General features: G+C 39.8%; 1 protein-coding gene across 2 annotated transcripts in view; it reads right to left on the bottom strand.

The window, feature by feature from the left end:
• Positions 1-24,168, bottom strand: part of sorcs3b (sortilin related VPS10 domain containing receptor 3b) — a 100,931-nt gene that overhangs the window by 49,141 nt on the left and 27,622 nt on the right. For both annotated transcript variants that reach the window (XM_051867727.1, XM_051867728.1), the window contains exons 2-9: positions 18,652-18,719; positions 14,879-14,978; positions 14,618-14,776; positions 14,382-14,455; positions 11,162-11,226; positions 8,503-8,621; positions 6,748-6,837; positions 6,484-6,663 (exon numbers count right to left, since the gene is read on the bottom strand). In XM_051867727.1, coding sequence (XP_051723687.1) covers positions 6,484-6,663; positions 6,748-6,837; positions 8,503-8,621; positions 11,162-11,226; positions 14,382-14,455; positions 14,618-14,776; positions 14,879-14,978; positions 18,652-18,719 — 855 coding nt within the window. The remainder of the gene's footprint in view (positions 1-6,483; positions 6,664-6,747; positions 6,838-8,502; positions 8,622-11,161; positions 11,227-14,381; positions 14,456-14,617; positions 14,777-14,878; positions 14,979-18,651; positions 18,720-24,168) is intronic.

Below are 24,168 nucleotides of genomic sequence, written 5' to 3'. Positions count from 1 at the left end.
AATATAATATATATACAATATATATAATCAGGGCTTGACATTAACTTTTTTGCTCACCAGCTACTGTGGCTAGTGGTTTTCCAAAGTTACTAGCCACTCAGCATTTTTACTGGCCACAATTTTGACCTCACTACCATGGGGAAAACTGTCATATAGATATTTTTAATACTATCTCATAATTTGGCAGCAGGTATAGCAGCTGTCACTTTAAGACCTGATGCACGGATCCAATATGCTGTTACACATGCGTTTACATTTTCAACTGTTCTCGTTCAACTGTTCACTTAACACTTATCACCAACAATATTCATCCAGAGCAAATGAAATGAGTAAGTGAGGGGAGGAGGGTTTGTGTGTCAACTCGGTGTCGGAGAGATGAGAGAGCGAAAAAACGCAGCTGGTATTGTGTAACTGTTCTGCAGAAAATGAGTACTGGAAGTGTTTCAGATATTATAGAAATCTATATTTTTGAAAACACTACATTACATTTAGTTTATTATTTCAGATGACTTTTTAAAAGACTACAATTGAAAAACGTATATATTATATATAAAATTCAACATGCCAAAGTGGCTAGTAGTAGTAACTGCGTTGCATGACACTGCTGAAATCGTCTCAGGTTACGTATGTAACCATGGTTCCCGCGTGAACCGGTGTCTGAAAAAAATATCAACTCACGACAATCTTATTGGCCGGCGACAGCCTATGACGTCATCATAGCACGACCCGGAAGTATATAAGGAGCGCCTAGAGAACCTGTCAGTACCTTATCGTCTGAAGGGACTGTTCAGCAGGCAGCCCCAATGTATGGCTAGGAAACACAGTGTCTCGTTCCCTATTCTCAGGGAACCATGGTTACATATGTAACCTGAGACGTACCCTTTCGAAAGGGAACTCTACACTGCGTTTGAAACGCATATGGGGAACGATATACCCACACCGCCATGCTTGAGGGGAGTGCATGCCAAAAATGGCTAGACAAACATCAGAACTAGCAGCTTCAACTGAAATGCCAGAACCACTCCCTCTACGGGTCATACATAGGCTGTCAGTGACAGCATTCCCTATGGCCAACAGCCCAAGCTATAAGCCTCAAAGAGGCCTTCCGCAGAAGGCCTACCAAGGCCGCTCAAAGGCTTCTGGAACCAAATTCTTTTCAAAGAAAAGAGGGTACCTTTAAGGGAATGTCGCCAGGGGGCCCGAGGGAACCCTAGCCAGTCACTTGTCAGGGGAACGTACTCGACCCTGATTGCCACCAGGGAGGCCGACTTGGTCTACTCTTACAGAAACCTAGTCTTGGCCAACAACCTGTCTGAACACAGAGTCTCAAATCACATTCTTCAGAGAAGATATCCAGTAAGAGTGACTGCAAAGAGGCAGTAACCAACTCAGACCAGAGCGTAGAGACGGGCGTCCCGGAGAGCAGGACTCAGCTTAGCGCTTTTTGCACTTAATCCTAGGATCTACTCAGTGCGTGATTATTTGCACTGAGGAGGCTGTGCACTCTAAAGGAACCCAACAAGGGGCTTAAAGGTTGACCTGTGAAGGCCACACACCTAGAAAGCTTGCTTGCTGATAAGCAAGATCCCACAAACATGGAACTCGTTCAGAATGAACCGAGTTTACCTAGCAGATAAGACTGTAGAGTGCCCACATATTACAGTCTACCTCAACACATTCTGCTTGTTGGAACTCAGTAAAAACACTTTTGACTCTTTAAGCAAGAGGAGTACAACTTACGCCATCATGCTCTGAAGGAGGCCCCAAACAGGGCCTGCGACTCCAGAAAGACACGTAGCGTCAGCTAATGGCAGTGTCTATGCTCTAAGGGAGCCAAATCTTAGAACCAAACTATCCAGTGAGGTTAACTAGTTTAACTCAACCTGAGCTAATTCTATCCACACATTCCAACAAGCAGTGTACTCAGTAAAAACACTTTTTACTCTTTAAGCAAGAGGAGTACAAACTTACGCCATCATGCTCTGAAGGAGGTCCAAACAGGACCTGCGACCTCAGAATGACATGGGCGTCAGCCAGTGGTAGTCTAAACTCTAAGGGAGCCAAATCTTAGAACCAAACTATCCAGTGAGGTTAACTAGTTTAACTCAACCTGAGCTAATTCTATCCACACATTCCAACAAGCAGTGTACTCAGTAAAAACACGTTTTACTCTTTAAGCAAGAGGAGTACAAACTTACGCCATCATACTCTGAAGGAGGCCCCAAACAGGGCCTGCGACTCCAGAAAGACGCGTGGCGTCAGCTAGTGGCAGTGTCTATGCTCTAAGGGAGCCAAATCTGAGAACCAAACCATCCAGTGAGGTTAACTAGTTTAGCTCAACCTGAGCTTAATTTTATCCACACATTCCACCAGGCAATGTACTCAGTAAAAATACTTTCTACTCTTTAAGCAAGAGGAGTACAAACTTACGCCATCATGCTCTGAAGGAGGCCCAAACGGAGCCTTCTACTTCACACAACACAAGTGTCAGCTTGTGGCAGTGTTCAAGCTCTAAGGGAGCCATATATGAAAACCAAACTATGTAGTGAGGTTAGCTTTAATAAACTCAACCTGAGCTTATACATTCCAACAGGCAATATACTCAGTAAAGACACTTTTTACCCTTACAGCAAGGGGAGTACAAACCACGTCACCATACTCTAAAGGAGGCCAAAGTCAGGCCTACTACTCCAGAACACACGGGTGCTAGCCAATGGCAGTATTAGAGTTACTGAGCTCACAAAGTGTAGGGCAGGAATCAGAACTAACATATTAATCCAACCCTGAAAAATACAGGGTGGGTACTTCACATCAGAAATTCTCACCAAAAACAAATACTATCTGTACTGAACCCTAAGGAACAGGAGCTTTCATAAAAAGCTACAACCATATCACTCAAGCTTGATCATAGTTCAAGGGGTTCAGGGGAAAAACTGAAGTCAAAGTACCACTAGATAGTTCTGGGGGAGCGGGGCCAGAGCAACAAAGTTTCTATTCACATAGTGAAAAGGGCCTACACCGCCTCAGACAATGGCACCAGGGAGACTTAGCAATAGTCTGCTACCTTAGCTGCTATCTATTTTGCACCTACACCGAAGGGACAACGGGCCTTGCCCTGACAACTCTGATAAGAGGAGGCCAGAACTAGGAAAACTACACTCACATAACAGGGGTAGTATAAAAAGGGCGTAAAATGCTACTAGCAGACCGCCTAAACCCTAGTTCTAGCCTAGGCCAGCTATAGCTGTGGGCCTATAAGGCCAACACATAAGCATTGATCTGCCTGGGGCTAAGAAACAACAGCCTCTACCAACGACTCTAAACTGAGAGGAGGCAAACTCTGAGAATACTAAATTTCTACAGTAAAGCTCAGAGGAGCAAAGCTCAACCCAAGCACACAATGTCAGGCGGCCTGTAAGGCCGACGCTAAACATAGATCTATCTGAATTAGTGAAAGCTAATCTCAAATCTCTAGCATTTACCAGAGGAGAAAGCTAATTAACCAAAAGGTGGCTAACAGTGCAGCTTAGTTAAAGCCGACTTCTGAATATATATGAACGGTGGCTTCATTATCTGAAGCCAACACATCCAAAAAAGGGGACAAACAAAGTACTACCCTAATAATATATCGTTACAGCCAACCTAATGGAACTTCAGGGCCCTAGTCCGCCTCCTATACAGGAAACCTACCAAGGCAATTTCAGCAGGTCTAACTGATATACTTACAAACAGATATTGTATGTAAAGCAACACCTGCCTGACCTGCTGCCACGTATAGAGCGTTGGAGCCTACCTATATTACGAGATAGTTGCACCCATCTCGTCAGTAGGAGGCATCGACACGTACCCATACTTACTCCATCAACACCAGTGAATTAACCTGCCGATGTTGATGAATGCGAGCTGAATACAGGTCCTTCCATGCCTTCTCGATCTCAGTATGAAGATCAAGAAGGAATAGAAAGCTTACGGTGGCTGGAGGATTAAGGCAAAAAAGGAACTGTTTGACGAACAATCCGCGAGCGGTTTCTTTCTTAACCTGCTCCAATGGTAGCAGCAGTCTGCCAGAGGCGTGTTCCATAATCTCATACAGCTGTACATACGCGAGGGCAGGGTGGCTTTGAGGATTCAGGAGGCTCACCATCTTCATCCTCATCAGACATCTCCTGCTCTCTTGTTTGGCTTAGAACAAGAAGAGCAACTGCTGCTGAATCTAATGATGTCATAGACAACACATCATCATAATCACACAGCTCTCTCCCGTCAGCCGCCGAAGGTCGCGGGGAATTTCACCCCTTCAACTCTTCAACAAGCTTCAGATGAGAACCCCATGATCTAGTCTTTACTCTGCCTCAGCAAGAGTAAGACCCGAACCATTAGGTGCAGCTGCCGGTCCTTCTCCTCTCGAGGAAAAGACCAGAGGAGAGTGGAGCATTTTACAAGTAAAATAATTATATATATACAGTGGGTACGGAAAGTATTCAGACCCCCTTACATTTTTACTCTGTTATATTGCAGCCATTTGCTAAAATCATTTAAGTTAATTTTTTTCCCTCATTAATGTGCACACAGCACCCCATATTGACAGAAAAACAGAATTGTTGACATTTTTGCAGATTTATTAAAAAAGAAAAACTGAAATATCACATAGTTCTAAGTATTCAGACCCTTTGCTCAGTATTTAGTAGAAGCACCCTTTTGATCTAATACAGCCATGAGACTTTTTGGGAAAGATGCAACAAGTTTTTCACACCTGGATTTGGGCATCCTCTGCCATTCCTCCTTGCAGATCCTCTCCAGTTCTGTCAGGTTGGATGGTAAACGTTGGTGGACAGCCATTTTTAGGTCTCTCCAGAGATGCTCAATTGGGTTTAAGTCAGGGCTCTGGCTGGGCCATTCAAGAACAGTCACGGAGTTGTTGTGAAGCCACTCCTTCGTTATTTTAGCTGTGTGCTTAGGGTCATTGCCTTGTTGGAAGGTAAACCTTCGGCCCAGTCTGAGGTCCTGAGCACTCTGGAGAAGGTTTTTGTCCAGGATATCCATGTATTTGGCCGCATTCATCTTTCCCTCGATTGCAACCAGTCGTCCTGTCCCTGCAGCTGAAAAACACCCCCACAGCATGATGCTGCCACCACCATGTTTCACTGTTGGGACTGTATTGGACAGGTGACGAGCAGTGCCTGGTTTTCTCCACACACACCGCTTAGAATTAAGGCCAAAAAGTTCTATCTTGGTCTCATCAGACCAGATAATCTTATTTCTCACCATCTTGGAGTCCTCCATGCGGGCTTTCATGTGTCTTGCACTGAGGAGAGGCTTCTGTCGGGCCACTCTGCCATAAAGCCCCGACTGGTGGAGGGCTGCAGTGATGGTTGACTTTCTACAACTTTCTCCCATCTCCCGACTTCATCTCTGGAGCTCAGCCACAGTGATCTTTGGGTTCTTCTTTACCTCTCTCACCAAGGCTCTTCTCCCCCGATAGCTCAGTTTGGCCGGACGGCCAGCTCTAGGAAGGGTTCTGGTCGTCCCAAACATCTTCCATTTAAGGATTATGGAGGCCACTGTGCTCTTAGGAACCTTAAGTGCAGCAGAATTTTTTTTGTAACCTTGGCCAGATCTGTGCCTTGCCACAATTCTGTCTCTGAGCTCTTCAGGCAGTTCCTTTGACCTCATGATTCTCATTTGCTCTGACATGCACTGTGAGCTGTAAGGTCTTATATAGACAGGTGTGTGGCTTTCCTAATCAAGTCCAGTCAGTATAATCAAACACAGCTGGACTCAAATGAAGGTGTAGAACCATCTCAAGGATGATCAGAAGAAATGGACAGCACCTGAGTTAAATATATGAGTGTCACAGCAAAGGGTCTGAATACTTAGGACCATGTGATATTTCAGTTTTTCTTTTTTAATAAATCTGCAAAAATGTCAACAATTCTGTGTTTTTCTGTCAATATGGGGTGCTGTGTGTACATTAATGAGGAAAAAAAATGAACTTAAATGATTTTAGCAAATGGCTGCAATATAACAAAGAGTGAAACATTTAAGGGGGTCTGAATACTTTCCGTACCCACTGTATATATATATATATATATATATATATATATACACACAATTACAGAGATTAGTTTTTGTTCTTTGATTAGAAGCGAAAAAAGGAGAGTGAAAGGATATCAGGTTCTACATTATTGCAGATAATCCTCATTTCTCTTTGCATTTTTGCTTACACTTCAGTTTCTGGATGTTTTCAGTTGCTCTCATTATCAGATTTTCTTCTCTTCTTTGTATTCATAGTGTTTAATGGCATAACGTTTTGTGCTGCATTGCACTGTTCCCTGTACTACTTTTAAAAATTCCTGGAGAAAGCCATGCTAACTACAAAAGTTTTCCTAATTGCACACAATATGTATTTGTGAACATTCAAGATGGTCAACTTCTTAAACTTACTTGGCAAGCACCATCAGGCCATACTACATATTCACAGACCTTGTAGACATCCACAATGAGGTTTCCTGCGAGACCACGGGAGGTACGGAGGTTTGGGAGCGAGCGGGAGAAGTAGACTCCATGTGTGTCAGAGATGTACAGACTGTAGGTGTCATTTTCATTCCATTCCTGAACTGCTGCCAACACTTGCCCCTCATCTGTACTGACAATGTGCATGTCCTGCACAGAGAACAGCTGTTAGAGCCACATACATTTCATCTGACAACTTATTTGTGACAGCTAGTGCTGTGTCATGTATCTTACCTTGGGTAGACAGTATTTAGGGAGCTGTATGGTCCTAAAGGGCCCTCGCTGATAGGACACAAAGTATGTGGTTCTTCCTGCTGTAGTTAGCTGACACACACACACACACACACACACACACACACACACACACACGTTACAGAAAGCATTTACAAGGACTAACAACAGATCAGCGTTTTACACCAGTCAGAACTCATGTTTTCTTGTCTGTCATAGAAGTGACTTTCCATTGCTCATGATCCAATGTTTTTAGTATCTCAGAGTGGCTCGGTTCACGGTAAATGCAGCAAACTATCTCTGCATGTACTGTGAGCATTTGGGAGAGCAATGCGCAGCATTTACAGCATAACATTTTTGTGGACAAATTATTACAGCATTTTCAGTAGATTTATGAGACACATTTGTAAACATGTTTTCACAGAAATGGCAACATAAATGCTAGAGGGTTTAACTCTTGCAATTAAAGAAATTAAGACATACGTATTATACAGTAAAATAAATACATTTTTATTTTACAATGCAGTTCACAGAATTACAAAAGTAAATTATTTCTTTTTTTGAAATATAATAATTGTATTATTATTATTATTATTATTATTATTATTATTATTATTATGCCCTTAAATTCCCCTTAATTTTGTGGCAATTTTTGCCTTGTAGTATTGAAAATGGCATTGAATATCTATATTCTTCAAAAATTACATATAATTCAATGTGTTACTTGCCACTTAATTGTAGTTATTTGTGAAATATACTAGCAATTTCTGAGTGAAAATTGTTTCAAAGTAATTCCTAATGTTTTTCCAGTGTATCCTTGTGGGGTTCTTTTATATGCACACTTATAATAAAGTAACAGCATTGTTTTTTGTTTTTGTGTGCGCGTAAGTAGGGTGAATTCAGGTTGATTGGGACTGGGACAATGGCAAAAAGTGTCCCAATCAACCTGAATTCACCCTACATGACAATGCATAACTGAATATTTGAAGGATTAAATACGTAGCCTTTCTTTTGAGGAAAACATACAACGTCAATTGTAGTCCAATTGTTGGATGAGTTTGAGGCACAATCTATTCTTGTCTTTTAGTTTGACTTCACAAAAATTTAAAGAAGCATTTTGGTAACAAACTATTGTTTTGGTCAGACTGATATCGAACTTTTACAGTGCATTTACTAAATATTGGTGAAACTGGACTCGCACACACGCACATGTTGTATACACTCTTGTCAAGTAGATTGTAGCTATTAGGTTGTAACCATAGTACATTAGGGCTCCAACGCTTCAATTGATCCAGTGTCAATAGAGCTTAGATGTCCAAAGAATGAAGCAGTGTGTGTGTCCACTTTTACAGGGTGAGGATGGTGTTACACTCTGTTTTTCCTGCGAGAGGTGTGGGGTGTCAGCCAGTCTCTTGTTCCTGTGCTTTTTGAATCGATATCCTCATTATTCTCTGTCAAGTCAAATCCAACAGCTTCAAGCAACAAAAGTCAAAAGAAAGTCGCTTGTATTGACAGAGGAGGGTCCAGGTTTGGGATTCTCACTCAAAAACCTGTCCTGTCCTCCCCTGGACTGAAGTTAAAGATGGAGAGCCTGGTTTCAGTGGTTATCATTCACTTACATGTCACTGACAGAGATAAAAGGAGGGCTATAAAAAGAGTCAGACAGAGATGGCACACACACACACATTTTTGGTATCTCCCACACCAGTCTAAATCACATACACTTATGTACTTTATGAAACGCACACACTTCTGTACCTGTAAGAAGATGTATTGGTCCTGCACTACGAGGGAGTTCGTGTCAATTCGGCCACTGAATGGATACTGCCTACCCTCCTCTGAACACTTTTGTGCTCGGCAGGTAATATACTGCATTTCTGTGAGACACACACACAGATTTATCAACACAGGATACGCTTGTGCACAAGAACGCCTTGATCTACACCAAACAAAAAACAGATGATCAATATCTCTCACTCGCTCGCTGGCACACACACACCCACACAACAAACACAATCTAGAACCTACACACAAACTTCCCACACATCTCTATGTCTAGCCAAATTAATCAGTGCTCTCCATTATCAGTCTCTCTACTAGTGATCCATCCTCACTCAGAAGGGAGAGAAAGAGGGGGTGGGAGTAAAACTACAGAGAAAGAAAGGAGAAAGCAAAGAGAGAAAGAAAAAAAGAAGCCCATACAGAAACAACAGATTAAGAATGTTACATATTTTTATACATGTATATGACGTTTAAAGGTTAAATTTAAACACAAGGAGGACGCACAGTATGACTATCTCAAAAAACGCTCAAATCAGTTGTACTTTTACTTTGAAACATGGTGTTTCACTGACTTCACACCTGACGCAGTATGTCTCAATGAGTCAAGACTGAATACGCACCATGCACAAATAAGATTTGAGTGCTGTGATGAAGGGCAACACTCTACATTGTGAGTTAATCACTTACAGGTTGGTTGCTTTTCCTGGGTCTATTAACTCATGGTAGCTCCAGAATCAGTTAAAACAGGGGTGTCCAAACTCAGTCCTGGAGGGGCACTGTCCTGCAGAGTTTAGCTCCAACTTGCCTCAACACACCTGCCTGAAAGTTTCTAGTATGCTTAATTAGACCTTGATTAGCTGGTTTAGGTGTGTTTAATTGGGGTTGGAGAATCTTACGAATAAACTATTAAGAGCAATTGAATGTGCCTCATCTGGACCATTTTAATGTACTTTTGGCACTGAATATTGTTACAATTTTTATGTTCAGTTTTGATATAAGGAAAGAAGATACATTTTTAGATTTAACATGATTTGGTCTTAAGAAAAGTTAAGTTTTGAAAAAAAAAAAAAAAAAAACACATATTTGGTTTTCGATCATTGAAAATGGGTACTGTTCAACAATTTACTCATGGAGCCGTAGTGGGACCCCGATATATGGGAATGAACAATAGGGCCTTTAAAATGAAGATACCAAAAGAAAGGATTGTTAAGATCCAAAATCTAAAAGGATATTAAGATATCTTCGAGTTACTTATTGAGTTACATGCATGCAAACTTCGGGGGGAAATCATAAAATGCTTTTTCCCATTTTCGAACTGTCTCCATTGCCATATGATGCAAAAAGGATCGCTAAAGACAACAGAATTTACTAAAAGACCTAATGTGATAGGGACCCAAGCAGTCACAAAGGAAAATCGCACCAAGATGTAAACATGGGAGCGATGCTTGCCTCCAAAGAAGTGTTTATTACAAACAGATGTGCAAAATTTGAAAATATATGGTTAAGAGCAGAAATAAAACAGGTTATCAATAAAAACGGTCTAAAAACTAGAATTGTTAGGTACTAAAACAGAACTAACTCTCCTCTTCAACTATTGAGGCCAGAGATTCAGTGCACTCAAGCAGTGCTACAATAACCTTGTTCAAATTCACTCAAACCATAATCCGTCATCCAATCCTCCCTTCCACTAAAGCTTCTTTAAATGCACACATTTTCCCGCTTACTTGGAGCATACCATTTTTTAAAAATTAACTCTTGCCTCACAATGATTAATAAATAAATACACAAGATGATTAAGAACAAGAGTTAAAACAAGTCAATAAATACAACAAATAGGATGGATAAAACCAACACAAACATTTGCACAAACATTTCCATAAATAGTTAAAATGAGCGCTCCCATACAGTTCACACTCTCTTTAAGGCCATGACCACTATGCTAAAACTGGAAATATAAAACAGCAAACCCCATGTAAATATTATAAAATTCATATGAACAGTAAGAACACAGTAAATATTTGTATGTAATATTTTGTTATAATTTAATATTTTGGCTTTCATCACTATTAATGTTTTTCTTTCTTCAGAATAGAAAATATTAGAATATTAGAAATATTAACAAAATCAAAAATTTTAGCAGGAGAAATTTGCGAAATTTGGTTGATCTGACACGGAGTGACCCTACTGTCTGAAAACTAAAGAAGCTTTTGGCACCTTCTACATGTGCCTGTGCTTCAAATTTAGTTTGGTATAACCCACTGCATCACTCATAACACATTTAAATGTATTGTTGTTGTTAGACTGTCTGTAGCTTAGGGCCTGTTGTGTTGTGTCAGGCTCATATCAATAGAGCTTAATGCACAACACTGTCCCACAAGGATAAAACATAAGCACAACAGTCTGCCAGAACGAAGCCAGAACCATTTACTATTGAATTTACTGTTGTCCACAATTCATCTGTTCATTTTTCACTGCGACACAGACAAAAAAAAATCATAGGAGGCTGGGGAGAAACTAAGAAAGAGAGGGCAAGAGAGCAAGGAAGGGAATAAGAGAGAAACTGAAAAAGCAGGAGGAAGAAAGAAAAAAATCTGAGGGGCAAAAAAGGGAAACGAAAGAAAAGAAAGAGACTAACGTCCACTGTCAGTTCGAGCCTCGATGTGCACCAGTTCTGCCTCTTTATCCAGACCACTCAGTGCCCTGAAAATGAAAAAAAGGAAAAGACAGAAAATAAAAAAGAACAGAAGAGAGGAAAACAATCAGGAAGGGCTCCAGTGGAGAGGAGATGAAGAAGGAAGGAAAGAGAAGGAGGTACCAGCAGGGGACGGACGGATGAGTGCGGTAATAGCATGAGAGTGATGGAGTGATGGAAGAGGAGAGGGGAAGGATGGAGGGATAGTGATGGACAGCATAATTCCACTGCTCCAGTAGGAGACAGTCTGTCTCCAGTGAATCCTTATTGTTGCTCTGATAGCAATTAATCACACACAGACACACACACACACCTCACTCCCACAAACCATTCTCCATCGCATACACACTTTCATTTCTTTACCTATTTTCACCTGTAACACACACATTCACTATCATATCCTCTTTCTGAGGTTTTTAATCATCTTAACGTCTTGTCTTTTGTTATCCATATTTTCTTCCAAGTCAGTTTGAACACGGTCACAATCTGATATTAAATCATTCTTACAATCCAAAATTAAACCTTTCAGTAAAAATCTGATATTCCACCTCTACAGAGCCCTAGTTTGATATTAAGCCTCATTTACATTCTCAGATTAATATTAATCTCAGTCTGAATTTGAAAATCTCTCTCATTGCACGTCTCATATTAAACCCTTCCGAAACTTCTCTTTCAGTTTCAAAAAGGTTGTTTTCTTGTGATCACAATGTATTTTTCTTATGATCTCAACATAACAAACGCTTGATCTTGACTTAAAATTCTGCATGTCACTTACTGTTTCTGTGTGTGAGTCACAAACTACAGAAGTCTTGGTCCCTCGAGTTGGCAGGCGATGAAATTAAAGATAAAATTGTATCCTCAATCTCAAGTGTCAGAGAGTGATTTGGAAGTGGTCCATCATTGAGCTATAGCAGCTTGAGTGAATTCGTTATCAAAGTAAGACCAATTCAATCATCTACGATGCAGAATTATATGTACACTACTGTTCAAAAGTTTGGGATCAGTTTTTATTTTTTATATATATATATATATATATTTTTTTTTTAAAGAAATTCATAATTTTATTCAGCTAGAATGCATTAAATTGAAAAAAGTGATAGTGAAGACATTTAGAATGTTACAAAAAATTGCATTTCAATCAAAGAACCCTAAAAATGTATCACAGTTTCCACTAATATATTAAGCAGCTCCACTGTTTTCAACAATAAAGGTTTTCTTGAGCACCAAATCATCATATTAGAATGATTTCTGAATGATCATGACACTGAAAACTGGAGTAATGGCTGCTGAAAATTATGAAAACTTTTTATAATATATTAAAATAGAAAAGAAATATTTTATTTTGTAAAACCATTTCAAAATATTATTATTGCGCTGTGTTTAGTAAGAGAAAACTGAGATTAAAAAAGGGTGACAAGAAAATTAGGGGGGGAATTATGGTAACATTTTACAACAATGTTCAATGTAATAATATTAGAAGTAACAATGTGTTTAAACATTAACCCAGATTGGACAGGAAGAGGAAGTATTGTTCATTGTTAGTTCATGATACCAAATGCATAAACTGAACCTTATTGAACGCGTTTAAGTTTTACCAAAATAATATTACATATAAACCCCTTCAGTAATCACAGTCAGAGTTTTAACCATTTCTCAATATCTTACTCTGAGAATAACACCTCTTTCAATTATCTGCCTGAGATTAAACATCTTTTTCAATCTCAGACAGACGTTTAACTCAGACCCATTATAGTCCAAGGTTAAACTTTTCCATTTTGTCTGTGTGTGTGTTGCACAAACCAGCAAAAAAAACAGATGCATCATATGTATATATATATATATATATATATATATATATACACACACACAGTCAAACCAAAATTTATTCAGACACCTTGAACATTTCATTCATTAATACAGTATATTCACTATAGTTTAAAAAAATGGTAATAAACTATGACAAGATCTCAGAGTTAAACTGTGTCAGAAAAATTAATCTTAATTATGTCAGATAACACTTAAGCAAAACATGGTCAGGTCAAAGTGTCTGAATAATTTTTGGTTCCAAATTTGTATCAATTTTACTGGTAGTCGACTGTATGAAGAATTTTTGGCTATAATATGTCACAGTTTACTTTATTTTGCTATCCTCACTTACATAAATGAGCTATAGTGTCCTGCACCCACTAGTAAAAATATATCAAAAATATTAAAAAATATATGTCTGAATAAATTTTGGTTTGACTATATATATATATATATATAGACAGTCTAAAAATGCTGGGTTAAAAACAACCCAAGTTGGGTTGAAAATGGACAAACCCAGCAGTCTGACCAAATGTTTGACCAACCTGCTTATTACTTAACTTATTAATAAATGTTCATTTATTAAACATATTAATAAATGTTAATTTCCAACATACTTTGAGTTTATTTTATGTAGGCCATATAGTAATTTTTAAACAATAGTTGAGTTAAATAAAACTACCCAGCAGGTTGGGTGTGTGTGTGTGTGTGTGTGTGTGTGTGTGTGTGTGTGTGTGTGTGTGTGTGTGTGTGTGTGTGTGTGTGTTTGAAAGAATGTAGATGAATGTGTGAGTGCAGAGGGATGTTAAACCCAGGGGTGAAGACATGCTGTTGGCTATCTCCACAGCTCATCGAGCATGTGACAGGCAACCAGTTATTCTGACTACACCTCACAAAAACACACATATACACATGCAAACTCACACTGATGGGATTAAAACATAAAACCTGATCAAAATTCCACACATACGATAATATGAAGCGCAGGGGAGAGAGAAGTGAAATGAGATGGCAACAGATAGAGAAAGAGTGAAGGGAAAGAGGCATAGAAAGTGTGTGTATAAGTTTATCGGTGTCAATGTATTGGATGTAGAGAGTGGGTTTAATATTGGATTAATTTTCAGTATGTGATTGTGTGTGTGTGTGTGTGTGTGTGTGTGTGCAGGTATATATTCTTGCAGTCAGATTAATTTTCAGTGTGAAATTGCACTGTAGGCGTGTTATGTGAGATTGATGATCAGTAAAAAAAAATTACTCCGTCTGTGTGTGTGTGTGTGTGTGTGTGTGTGTGTGTGAGAGAGAGAGAGAGAGAGAGAGAGAGAGAGAGAGAGAGAGAGAGAGAGAGAGAGAGGCGTACCAGTAGAATCGCCCCGGAGTTACTCTCTCATGAACAAGAATCCACTTTTTACCGAAGTCCACCGAGCTATACAGCTACAGCCAAAAGAGAAATAGACACATTCACTGTAAGATCCCTAACTACAGCCAACAAAGGTAATTATCTCGCTCACACTTAATTATCCACATCTGCTTTTAATTGTTCAGTAGAACAAGATCCTCTTGAGACTGTGCGAGTGTGTGTTTGTGTGTATATACCCTCTGATCATGGCTATAGGCCAGTATCCAATTCTCCTGCGTAGGGTGAAACAGAAGACTCATGATATAGAAGTTAATATTGAACTTTTGAAAAGTGGCTCCTTCATCTGAACTGATAAGTAAACTACTCTCCACCTCCGGATCAGATAAAATCAGGATCTGAGGAAGAGAGGGGAGTGGGAGCAAGAATTATATTAGCTTGATATTTTCTATCTGACAGTTTTATGCATCCATATCTCTGATGAATTTGAACACACTCACCTTCCTCTTATTGGTCGGACAGACGTACAGATAGCTCAGCATGGTTCTGATCATCACTTTATCCGTCAGTTTCTCGTATGTCATCCCAAAATCTACAGACCTACAAATACATACGGTACAAAAGGCCAATAATGTGATATTTTAGTAACACTTTAGGGAACACATATTCACTATTAATTACGACTTTTCCCTCAATAAATTCCTAATTTACATTTATTGTTAGTAAGTTAGTTGTTAAGTTTAGGTATTGGGTAGGATTAAGAAAGTAAAATAAGGTCATGTAGAATAAGGCATTAATATGTGCTTAATAAGTACTAATAAACAGCCAATATTCTAGTAATATGCAAGCTAATAAGCAACTAGTTAAAATACCCTAAAATAAAGTGTTACCGATATTTTTTCACATATTCAAAGTGTAAGATATATGTTAATTAATGGTTAGACCATATGAGTAATTAAATTGAAATTTTTCTTAAAGGCACAGAAGATTTCCAAAACAATATAAAAGCAACACAAATCATTTCTAGCCAACTGAAGCATCTTTTAAACTACATTTTCCTAACTTTATTTATTTTATTTTTTTCTTTATTGTGGAAACTTGTGTGTCATTGACCCACACAGACATTTGATTTAACACAAAGCACAAGCCAAATTGAAAACACAAAGGAAGAGCTAAGGATTTTTAAAGACGTACCTCATGTCCTAACCAGGTGTGACCAACAGGTTTCCTTTGTCATGTAATTTTTGTGTCCTCACAAAATGTGAAGATTCTGTGCAAAGCGAGCCATTATATATGATGTTGAATATACATGTGAAGCAGGATTTTGGACCAATTAGATTTCACAAAGAACCAGCAGAACAGAAATAATAATAACAAAATGTCCAAAATGTCTTTTGTTGCGCTTCCCTGGTTAGGTTGCTGGTTAGGACAAAAACTCAAAATAACATGGACATGTGGGCACAGGCTTATGACTTTTATATTAGGCGGGTACAATAAAGGGTGACAGGAAACATCATGGGCCATGTTAGAACCCGCGTCACCCACATGAGCGCTATAAACTTGATGTGTCAGGAGCACAGCGCACCACAGCTGCAGTGAAGCTGAGATTTTCAGAAGTCATTGGCGTCATTAACTTAAGCTGTTGTGTATGTGAGTGTCTCCGTTCCATCGGAACTCATTAACACCATCTCTTCTCCTGCAGGTAAGACAGCAGACAGGAGAGTCTGCCGAACTCTTACAAGTATAATAACGTTAATGGTTTTAAGCCAGAGTTATGCGATGCGGTGCTCGAGAAGCACACGTGTATGTGTCGTCTGAAGCATTATCTCCTCGAGTGCTCATCTCTGAATGCGCTGAGAGTGCTCATACTCTGACACTTTTACCATTGGATACAATTACAAGGCTGTTCTGAGCTGTTGAGGTTATTTGGGTTGTGTAAGCTGTAGCGGCACAGGTGAAGAGGAATATGGTTCTCTGAGCACCCTCGAACAATGCTGAGTGCCTGCCCTAAAAAGCTCCTCTGACGTTTCTGGTCCGGTCAGACTCCCTCTCTCTCCTCCGGCAGATCTACCCTGTACTCAAGAGGACATTACTCCTCCTCTCAGGCCAAATAAGCCTGGGTACGTGTGTGTGATTTAACAATTGCATGGGCAGGCTGGATACTTTTTAGAGCATGTATCTTTATTTTAAAACACAGGAGAGCGTGATTAACTAGCTCCTCTGAATGAGTCGTGATTTGTCTTCATATTTTTTCTCCCCTTTTATGCCGCCAACAGCAACATTCATTAATCATTCATACTGTTATTACCGACATCATTTACTACAGCCTGCAAGCTGAGCTTTAACATTCACCTCTTTTAATAACATGATGCCACATCCACCCCCCCCCCCCCCCCCCCCCCCCCCCCCCCACTGTCTATCTCTCTCTCTCTTTGTTCCTCCTTCTCTCTCACTCATCAGCTCTAACATTCCTTCACTTTCCTCTTCCTCATTTCCTGTTTATGCCATTTCTTTTTGTGGAAGTTTGGTAATGGCTTTCTGTTTTTCTCTCTGTAAACCCCCCAGCTCACCTCCCTCTCTGAGTGACACACACCAGGAGAGGAAATCTCATCAGGGCTTGCAGCCAAAAAGAAATTAAACAAAGCCTTCCTTCAAGGTGATTGCAGTGTGTATACGTGTGTGCGTGTGCGAGCGTTTGTGTGTATGTGCGTGTTTGCAGTGATGGCATGTCGATAAAGGATGATGTCATATTACATATCTACATTGTTTGCATTATTCTTTTAATTAAAACTGACAAAAGTCCAACCAAATATCAGCTGTATTGATGATGATCACTTTGCACTTATGGCTACAATTACTCTTTCGTTAAATTCCATTTATCTTCAAGTGCTATTTATAGAGTTTTTATGTAAATCACAGCTTAGATAATGATCAAACACATAACTATAATAAATACAGAGTAAATTAAAACAGTTAAATTTAAGATGCAGAGAGGTGGTTATATTCCAGTAATACTGACAATAACATGTTGTGTTATAATTCAGGCTGATTTAAATGTAACACTAATCATTTTAGTTTTGCCCCAAAATTAAATTAATGACAAAATGACAAAACAAAAATAAATTCAACATCTTCGAAATTGAAACCCCAGTTGGAAGTTCCATTGTGACTGAACGATACAGTACAGAAGCATAAAAGTAAAGAGAATATATTATTCCAGTAAGATCCAGTTAGCCATTAAAAAATTGAGGGTCTAGGGTTTTTAAATTTAATTAAAGGTATTTTAATCGCAGTGAACTTGAGATTTCACTGGGAGACATTTTAATGGATAAAATAGTTTGGAGAGAAATGCCTCAGTTGAGCAGGGAATTTTTAAACAGACCCTCTCAGACAGCCAGACAGAAATGCACTGCAGCAGTCTAATCTGAAACTTAAAAAAGCATACCAAAGTACGACTAGCTTCTCGCAACTTGTAAAAAGATAAAAAAAAAAAAAAAAAATGTTTTGTGAATAGTGAAGGTTTATAAATGAGTCAACGATTGTTCTCTGTAATGTGAAGTCGAAATTAATGGAGAAAAAAAGTCAAAACATGAGGTGCCAGAATGTACAGTCAGTGCTTTCTTTCTCTATACAAGCCTGGCTTACACAGCTACCTTGCAGTTCTTTTCTTCCCATTGTCTACAGACTATAACAAAGAGAGAGAGCCAGGTCATGGTACAGAGCATCCCAGGAGAAGACAGGGATTAAGTACTTCACCCAGGGGCATATCAGCAATGGTCAGTGAAAGTGCTTCAGAGCAGAATTTCATCACATGTCTTTGCCATTCTTATAGTCCGGAGAACATTTGCCACTAATGCACTTGTGGCTAATGCAAGAATGTGTGTTGATTTGTAATGGGCTGGAAGCCTAATACAATACCACAGTGTTATCAGATCATTTAATTCAGGCTGGGTCAGCAGTTAGATGGTTCACACAGTTACTATTGTAAGAATGCAAGCTTTATATTCCTGCTCTTTTCCTAGCACCGAAGTGTACTTGAATATTTTCATGGCTATGTTTCTTAACACACTTAAGTACACTTAATCCTTTTTTTAGTACACTTGTATACTCTGTTAAAGTATACTATTATACAGTATATACTTACTGAGTACTCTTTTTAAAAGTATGCTAAAGTGTACTTCCTTATTTTCATAAGGGGTACCAGAGCAGTGATGGCCAAAAAACTCAGATGAGTGAATAATATCAGATTTTCCGTTCACAGAAGTGGGTTTACCTCCAGAGCGAACTCTCCGTCACGGTTCCCAGGTTAAAGTCGAACAGTTTAGTCAGAATCAGGATCACCTGAAAGAAAAACATGCAGACATTTAACAAATCACCCAGCAATCTCTATTTAAACATTTCCCTAGCTACAGCACTCTTAATGTGCTTGCTAAATGATAAAATGTCTGTCAGGCAGCCTCGCAGTGATGGATGAGAGTAAATATCAGGCATGAATTTTATTATCTTGAGATGACAGCAGAATAAGAGGCAATGCACTCAGAGCCAGGACAGCCTGATGGAGGTAATGATGATCAGGGGAAGAGAAGAGAGAGAAAAAAAAAAAAAAAAAACATGTACACATACGCTAAAACACAAACACGCTCAAGCTGTCAAATGTCACGCTGAAACGTGGCAGGTAAAACGCTTTGCTCTTCCCAACTGACAAAACATTCTGAGCACACACACTCAAACAACAGTGAACAAACAAGCATCTGTCTTTCCACTGTGAATTTTTACTATAAAAAAGAAAGGGATAGAGAGAGACTTTGAATCAAAAGAAGACAGTAAGTGGTCCCTTTGCGTCTGTGTCTGTGTGAGAACACAGTCTTCAGTATCGCGTCCACACACTAATGAATATTAGTCTAAAAGGTCCAATATTTCATTTCACACTCTATGATTGTTCCCTAATGAGAGTTCAGTCAACAGGAGTATTGTCATTAACCTAAAAGAAAATCAAGTAATAATAATTCATGAAACGGATGCGGATGCAACACGGCTGTTATAGAAAAACCTATTACATCCTACAGATAGTCTGTGACTTTACTAGCACCGCTATCCCAGGTCCTGTGTTTGCGTATGTGTGCGCAACCTTCACTCTTCATGGCCCCACCTGTGACGGGATGGCTTCATCTCAGGTTAATTAACCAATCAGAAGAGGACAAACTATTAGCATATCCAAATACAGCATATCTGAAAGAGCAGGACCCCCAGTCAAACTCACTCAGCTTCCTGAACCAGCAAAACCACCGTGATACTGGAACTAATTACATCTCTTTTTAGAAAGAGAGAGAAAGAGAGACCAGTGTCCATGGGACTGAAAATGAATATTAATATCAAAGTCGAGGTTTCTATTGTCCGTTTCTATAAGGTCAATAATATGTGCAGGGATGTTATGCAGATTTAATTACATTTGCATATGAATGGTGGGTTTGATCAGTTCATGTTCAAGCTAAGATCAGATTCAGTTTAAACATGAATGACTTACTGTCATATTACAGTCAGTGCGCAGAGGTCTGTTCAGTCGCTTTATTCTTCTAACCTCAAACACCTGAAAAAGCTTCACCATTACATTAATCTTTTTGTTCCTCTACCTTTTGTTCTCTCTGAAATAAATGTTTCATTACATGCGAAACATGTCAACATTGTTGAAGACTCAACATTCCTGTCTTCTTTCAGCTAGAGCTGATATGTCATAAAATCCGTATTACATGCTGAACCTTACAACTGAACATTTCCATTTCCATAATTCCCATATCTATTTCATTTACTTTATTGCATTTGCCCATGAAATATGATTATCTAAATTGCAGCTTATAGTGCTGTGTATGGCCATTTTGTTGTGCTCTGCGTGATACCATGGAAACAACTCCTGCTAAGACCAATCAGTATCCACTGAAGGCTGTTCACTTGACAGTGACAACAAGAAGCAGTGAAATCAAAAACAATAACCGGAGTAGGAACAGATGGCATTTTACTACTAACATAGCTGATGTATCTTTCAGAGGAAGCTGACAATACTTCTTACTGATTTTGCAACTGAAATGGCAAGACATATCACTTTAGGAACTCCAAACTGGATGTTTACTCTGTTTCCTATGAACATTAAAAAAACAGTACAAATAACTAAGAGTGTACAGATGTGTATATTTTCATATTGCACATCAGGTGTACATATGCAATTCAAACAACATGATCTAGTTTATTGTTTTGAATTTGACATAAACCACTTTTTTTCCTGTAAGTTGCCTGTAAGGGTATGTAGTCCATTTTTTTTAATTGCTTACACAGTCTAATAAACCTTTAATCTAGGGCCCAGTATTTTAAAATGTTTGAGTGATATTACATGTGTAATTATAATATAATAATTCAGAATATTAAAACACTAATGTATGTGTTTCAGTCGTATTCATTAAGATCTGAAATCAATTGTTTAAGAAATTTTCATTTAGCAAAAATAATATGTAGCCAGTGGCCTGACAAACAATGGCACTTAGTTAGTCTTAAAGGGGTGGTTCATTGCAATTTCACTTTTTTAACTTTAGTTAGTGTGTAATGTTGCTGCTTGAGCATAAACAGTATCTGCAAAGTTACAGCACTGAAAGTTCAATGCAAACAGAGATATTGTCTTTTAAAATTATGGCAGTTTAATGCCTACAAAAACGACCGGTTTGGACTACAACAAGCTTCTTCCCGGGTTGGTAACATCGTAAACCCTGCAATTAACATAATCCCTGCCCACAGGAACACGCAACAAAGTGGGCGAGGCCATGTCGCGCGGCATTATGGAAGCGGAAGAATTGTCTACACCGGACGCGCGCAGCACGACGCGTCAATAGATAACAGAACCCATTATAATCAGTGATATTGTCTAAACTGGATGCAGCGCAGAAGACAGCTTCCAGAATCTACACGAGTGCAATGCTGGATTTGCACAAAGGCTATTACTGAAAGATGAAGCAGTTCCCACTTTAAAAGCAGAAGCTGCTGTTTATGGGCCCCTAACTGTAAGTACGTTTTATTGTTTGTAAATGTCTTTTAAATGTATTATGTTGCTATTTTTTGGTTGCATCAAGGACGTAAACAAAGACCAGCGTGTTTTTGCTTCGCTAGCCAGTTAGCTAAATTCTATTGCATACTTCAACAAATGCCAACAAACGTCAACAAACACCAACAAACTTCTATGTTCATAGACAAACAGTTGTTCATGCTATAAATTAAACGGTACCTTTACAAAAATGCTACTACTCAGTCATGTATTTGGCTACAGTAAAGCTTTAATCAGGATAAAACCGTATATTGAAAGCGTCTCAGGTTACGTATGTAACCATGGTTCCCTGAGAGGGAACGAGACGCTGCGTCAAGCGCTTTGGGAACGCCTCTGCGTGAATGTGTCGTGAAGCACATGTGAAATTCGTCCAATGGCGTGACAGAGGGCGGGTGACGTCATGACCAGGAAACTATAAAGCACACCCGAACCAAACAGAGTTAGCTTCTGAAAGTCGAAGTAAGTCGATACAGGCATGCAGGGAGTATGGCAACGGGACGCAGCATCTCGTTCCCTCTCAGGGAACCATGGTTACATACGTAACCTGAGACGTTCCCTTTCAAGGGAACTCGCGCTGCGTCAAGCGCTTTGGGAACGAGATACCCACGCCGCCATAAGACCGAGTGCCTGTCTGTGTGAAACTGTTCAGCGCACACTAAGACACCAGCACTCTTGACCCCGGGGTAGAGGCCACATCTAGGTTATAAAACCTAACAAAAGTGTGCGGCGAGGACCACCCCGCCGCATCACAAACTTCTTGGAGGGACACTCCAGACAACAAGGCCAACGACGTGTAGAGTGAGCACGGACCTTAAGTGGAGAAGGATGACCGGCAGACTCATACGCAAGTGAGATAGCCTCAACTACCCACTTGCTCAAGGTTTGCTTAGATGCGGGGTGCCCCTTACGTGGGGCCCCGAAACAGACGAACAACTGATCCGTCTTACGCGAAAGGGCAGCTCTGTGGACGTAAGCATCCAAAGCCCGAACAGGGCACAGCAAATTAAGTTTTTCCTGGTCTGGATCCAGAAATGGAGGAGGGCAAAAGGCCTGCAACATAATAGGGCCCGCCACATTAGTGGGGACCTTAGGGACATAACCTTCCCGAGGAAAGAGGAAGGCTTTGACCATGCCTGGCGTGAAGTCCAAGCAAGAGGGAGAGACCAAAAGGGAGGAGGAAAAGAGTTTTTAGAGTGAAGCCGCAATGGCCGCCACGTAGACCTTTAGCGTCGAAGGAGATAAACCAGAAGAAAACTTTTCTTGAAGAAACTCCAGAACTGTACCGACTGGGCAGTTAACAGGATCAAAGTTACGTTCTCTACACCATGAAGAGAAAACATATAAGGACATAAGGTCCGAGAACCATACTCGGCCCGGCAAAAACGGGGCTACTAGGAGCAACTGGACCCCGTCCTGGCGCACTCTCTCCAAAACTCCCGGAAGCAGAGCAATCGGGGGAAAGGCGTACAGACGCAGCCTCGGCCACGTCTGCACCATAGCGTCCAACCCCAGGGGGGCTGGATGTGAGAGGGAGAAATATAGAGGACATTGGGTCGTTTCCAGAGACGCAAACAAGTCTACATCCACTTTCCCGAAGCGCTCCCAAAGGAGTTCCACCACCTCGGGGTGGAGTCTCCACTCCCCGGGCCTCGGCCCCTGCCTCAACAGGATGTCTGCTTCCTGATTCAGACGCCCTGGGATGTAAACTGCCCTGACTGACAGCAACTTCCCAGGGTTTCTTCCACATGACACAAGCACGAAGGCATCGCCGCGTGACCTTGATCATGCAAAACGGATTTCCCCTCGGGGAAAACCCCCTGGTTTTGAGCCACCACTGCAAAGGTCTCATGTACAGCAGGCCAAAAGGTATATTCACCAGTACATGTTCCTGGATCAACATTTTTGTTGATCCTGGAACAACATTCCAATCAACCAATCGGATCTGAGGGACAAGTTTACCATTTATGTCAAGTTTAGGCTTACAACCTGGGTTAGGTGCTTCCATAACAGTGTTATTCAACTATCATTTCCCTCTGATTTTAGGGATAAATTATGGGTAGGGTTAGGTTTAGGGGTTGGGAAAAGGTTAGGACAAAATTTTCAAATAGGAATGTTGTTCCAGGATCAACAAAATATGTTGATCCAGGAACATGTCTTACTTGGCAAAATCATGGTGACCCAAATGACATACAGTATTTGACCTATTCACAATAATATTCTTATTATTTACAGTAAGCACCTTTAAACAACTGCACAACTAGCAGCAAAAATGTCTGATTATTATTTTTTTTCCCATTGATTACTGTTTTCCAAGTGAGTACCCTACTAAAATTATTGTTTTATTTATGTTGTTGTTGAATGTGGACCATGACATTTTGAAGAAGACTCAAGGCTATTCTCAAAGAGGACCATAAGCCTTTTAAAATCCACTCATGGGAAATCATGATACACTTGTAAACTTCAGCTTTAAAGCTATAACTTTTAAAAATGAAATAATATATAGAGTGGGACAGGTTGACATTTTAAATCAATTTGTTGACTGTAAGTCTTACTTTCTCCATCTTTCTTTTGTAGCCATTATAGAATGTGGTATTCTTACTTTTTTCCTAAGAAAAGAATATGGCCTATGAGGCTTTCTAGTTCCCTGTAGCCACAGAACACAAAAACAGCAGACTATGACAACACTATTGGTTTAACTACATGAAC

This window comes from Ctenopharyngodon idella, chromosome 17, assembly GCF_019924925.1.
Source record: "Ctenopharyngodon idella isolate HZGC_01 chromosome 17, HZGC01, whole genome shotgun sequence".
In the NCBI taxonomy this organism is placed as follows: domain Eukaryota; kingdom Metazoa; phylum Chordata; class Actinopteri; order Cypriniformes; family Xenocyprididae; genus Ctenopharyngodon; species Ctenopharyngodon idella.
Note: the sequence above shows the minus strand (reverse complement) of the source record. Positions and strands in the feature narration are given on the sequence as shown.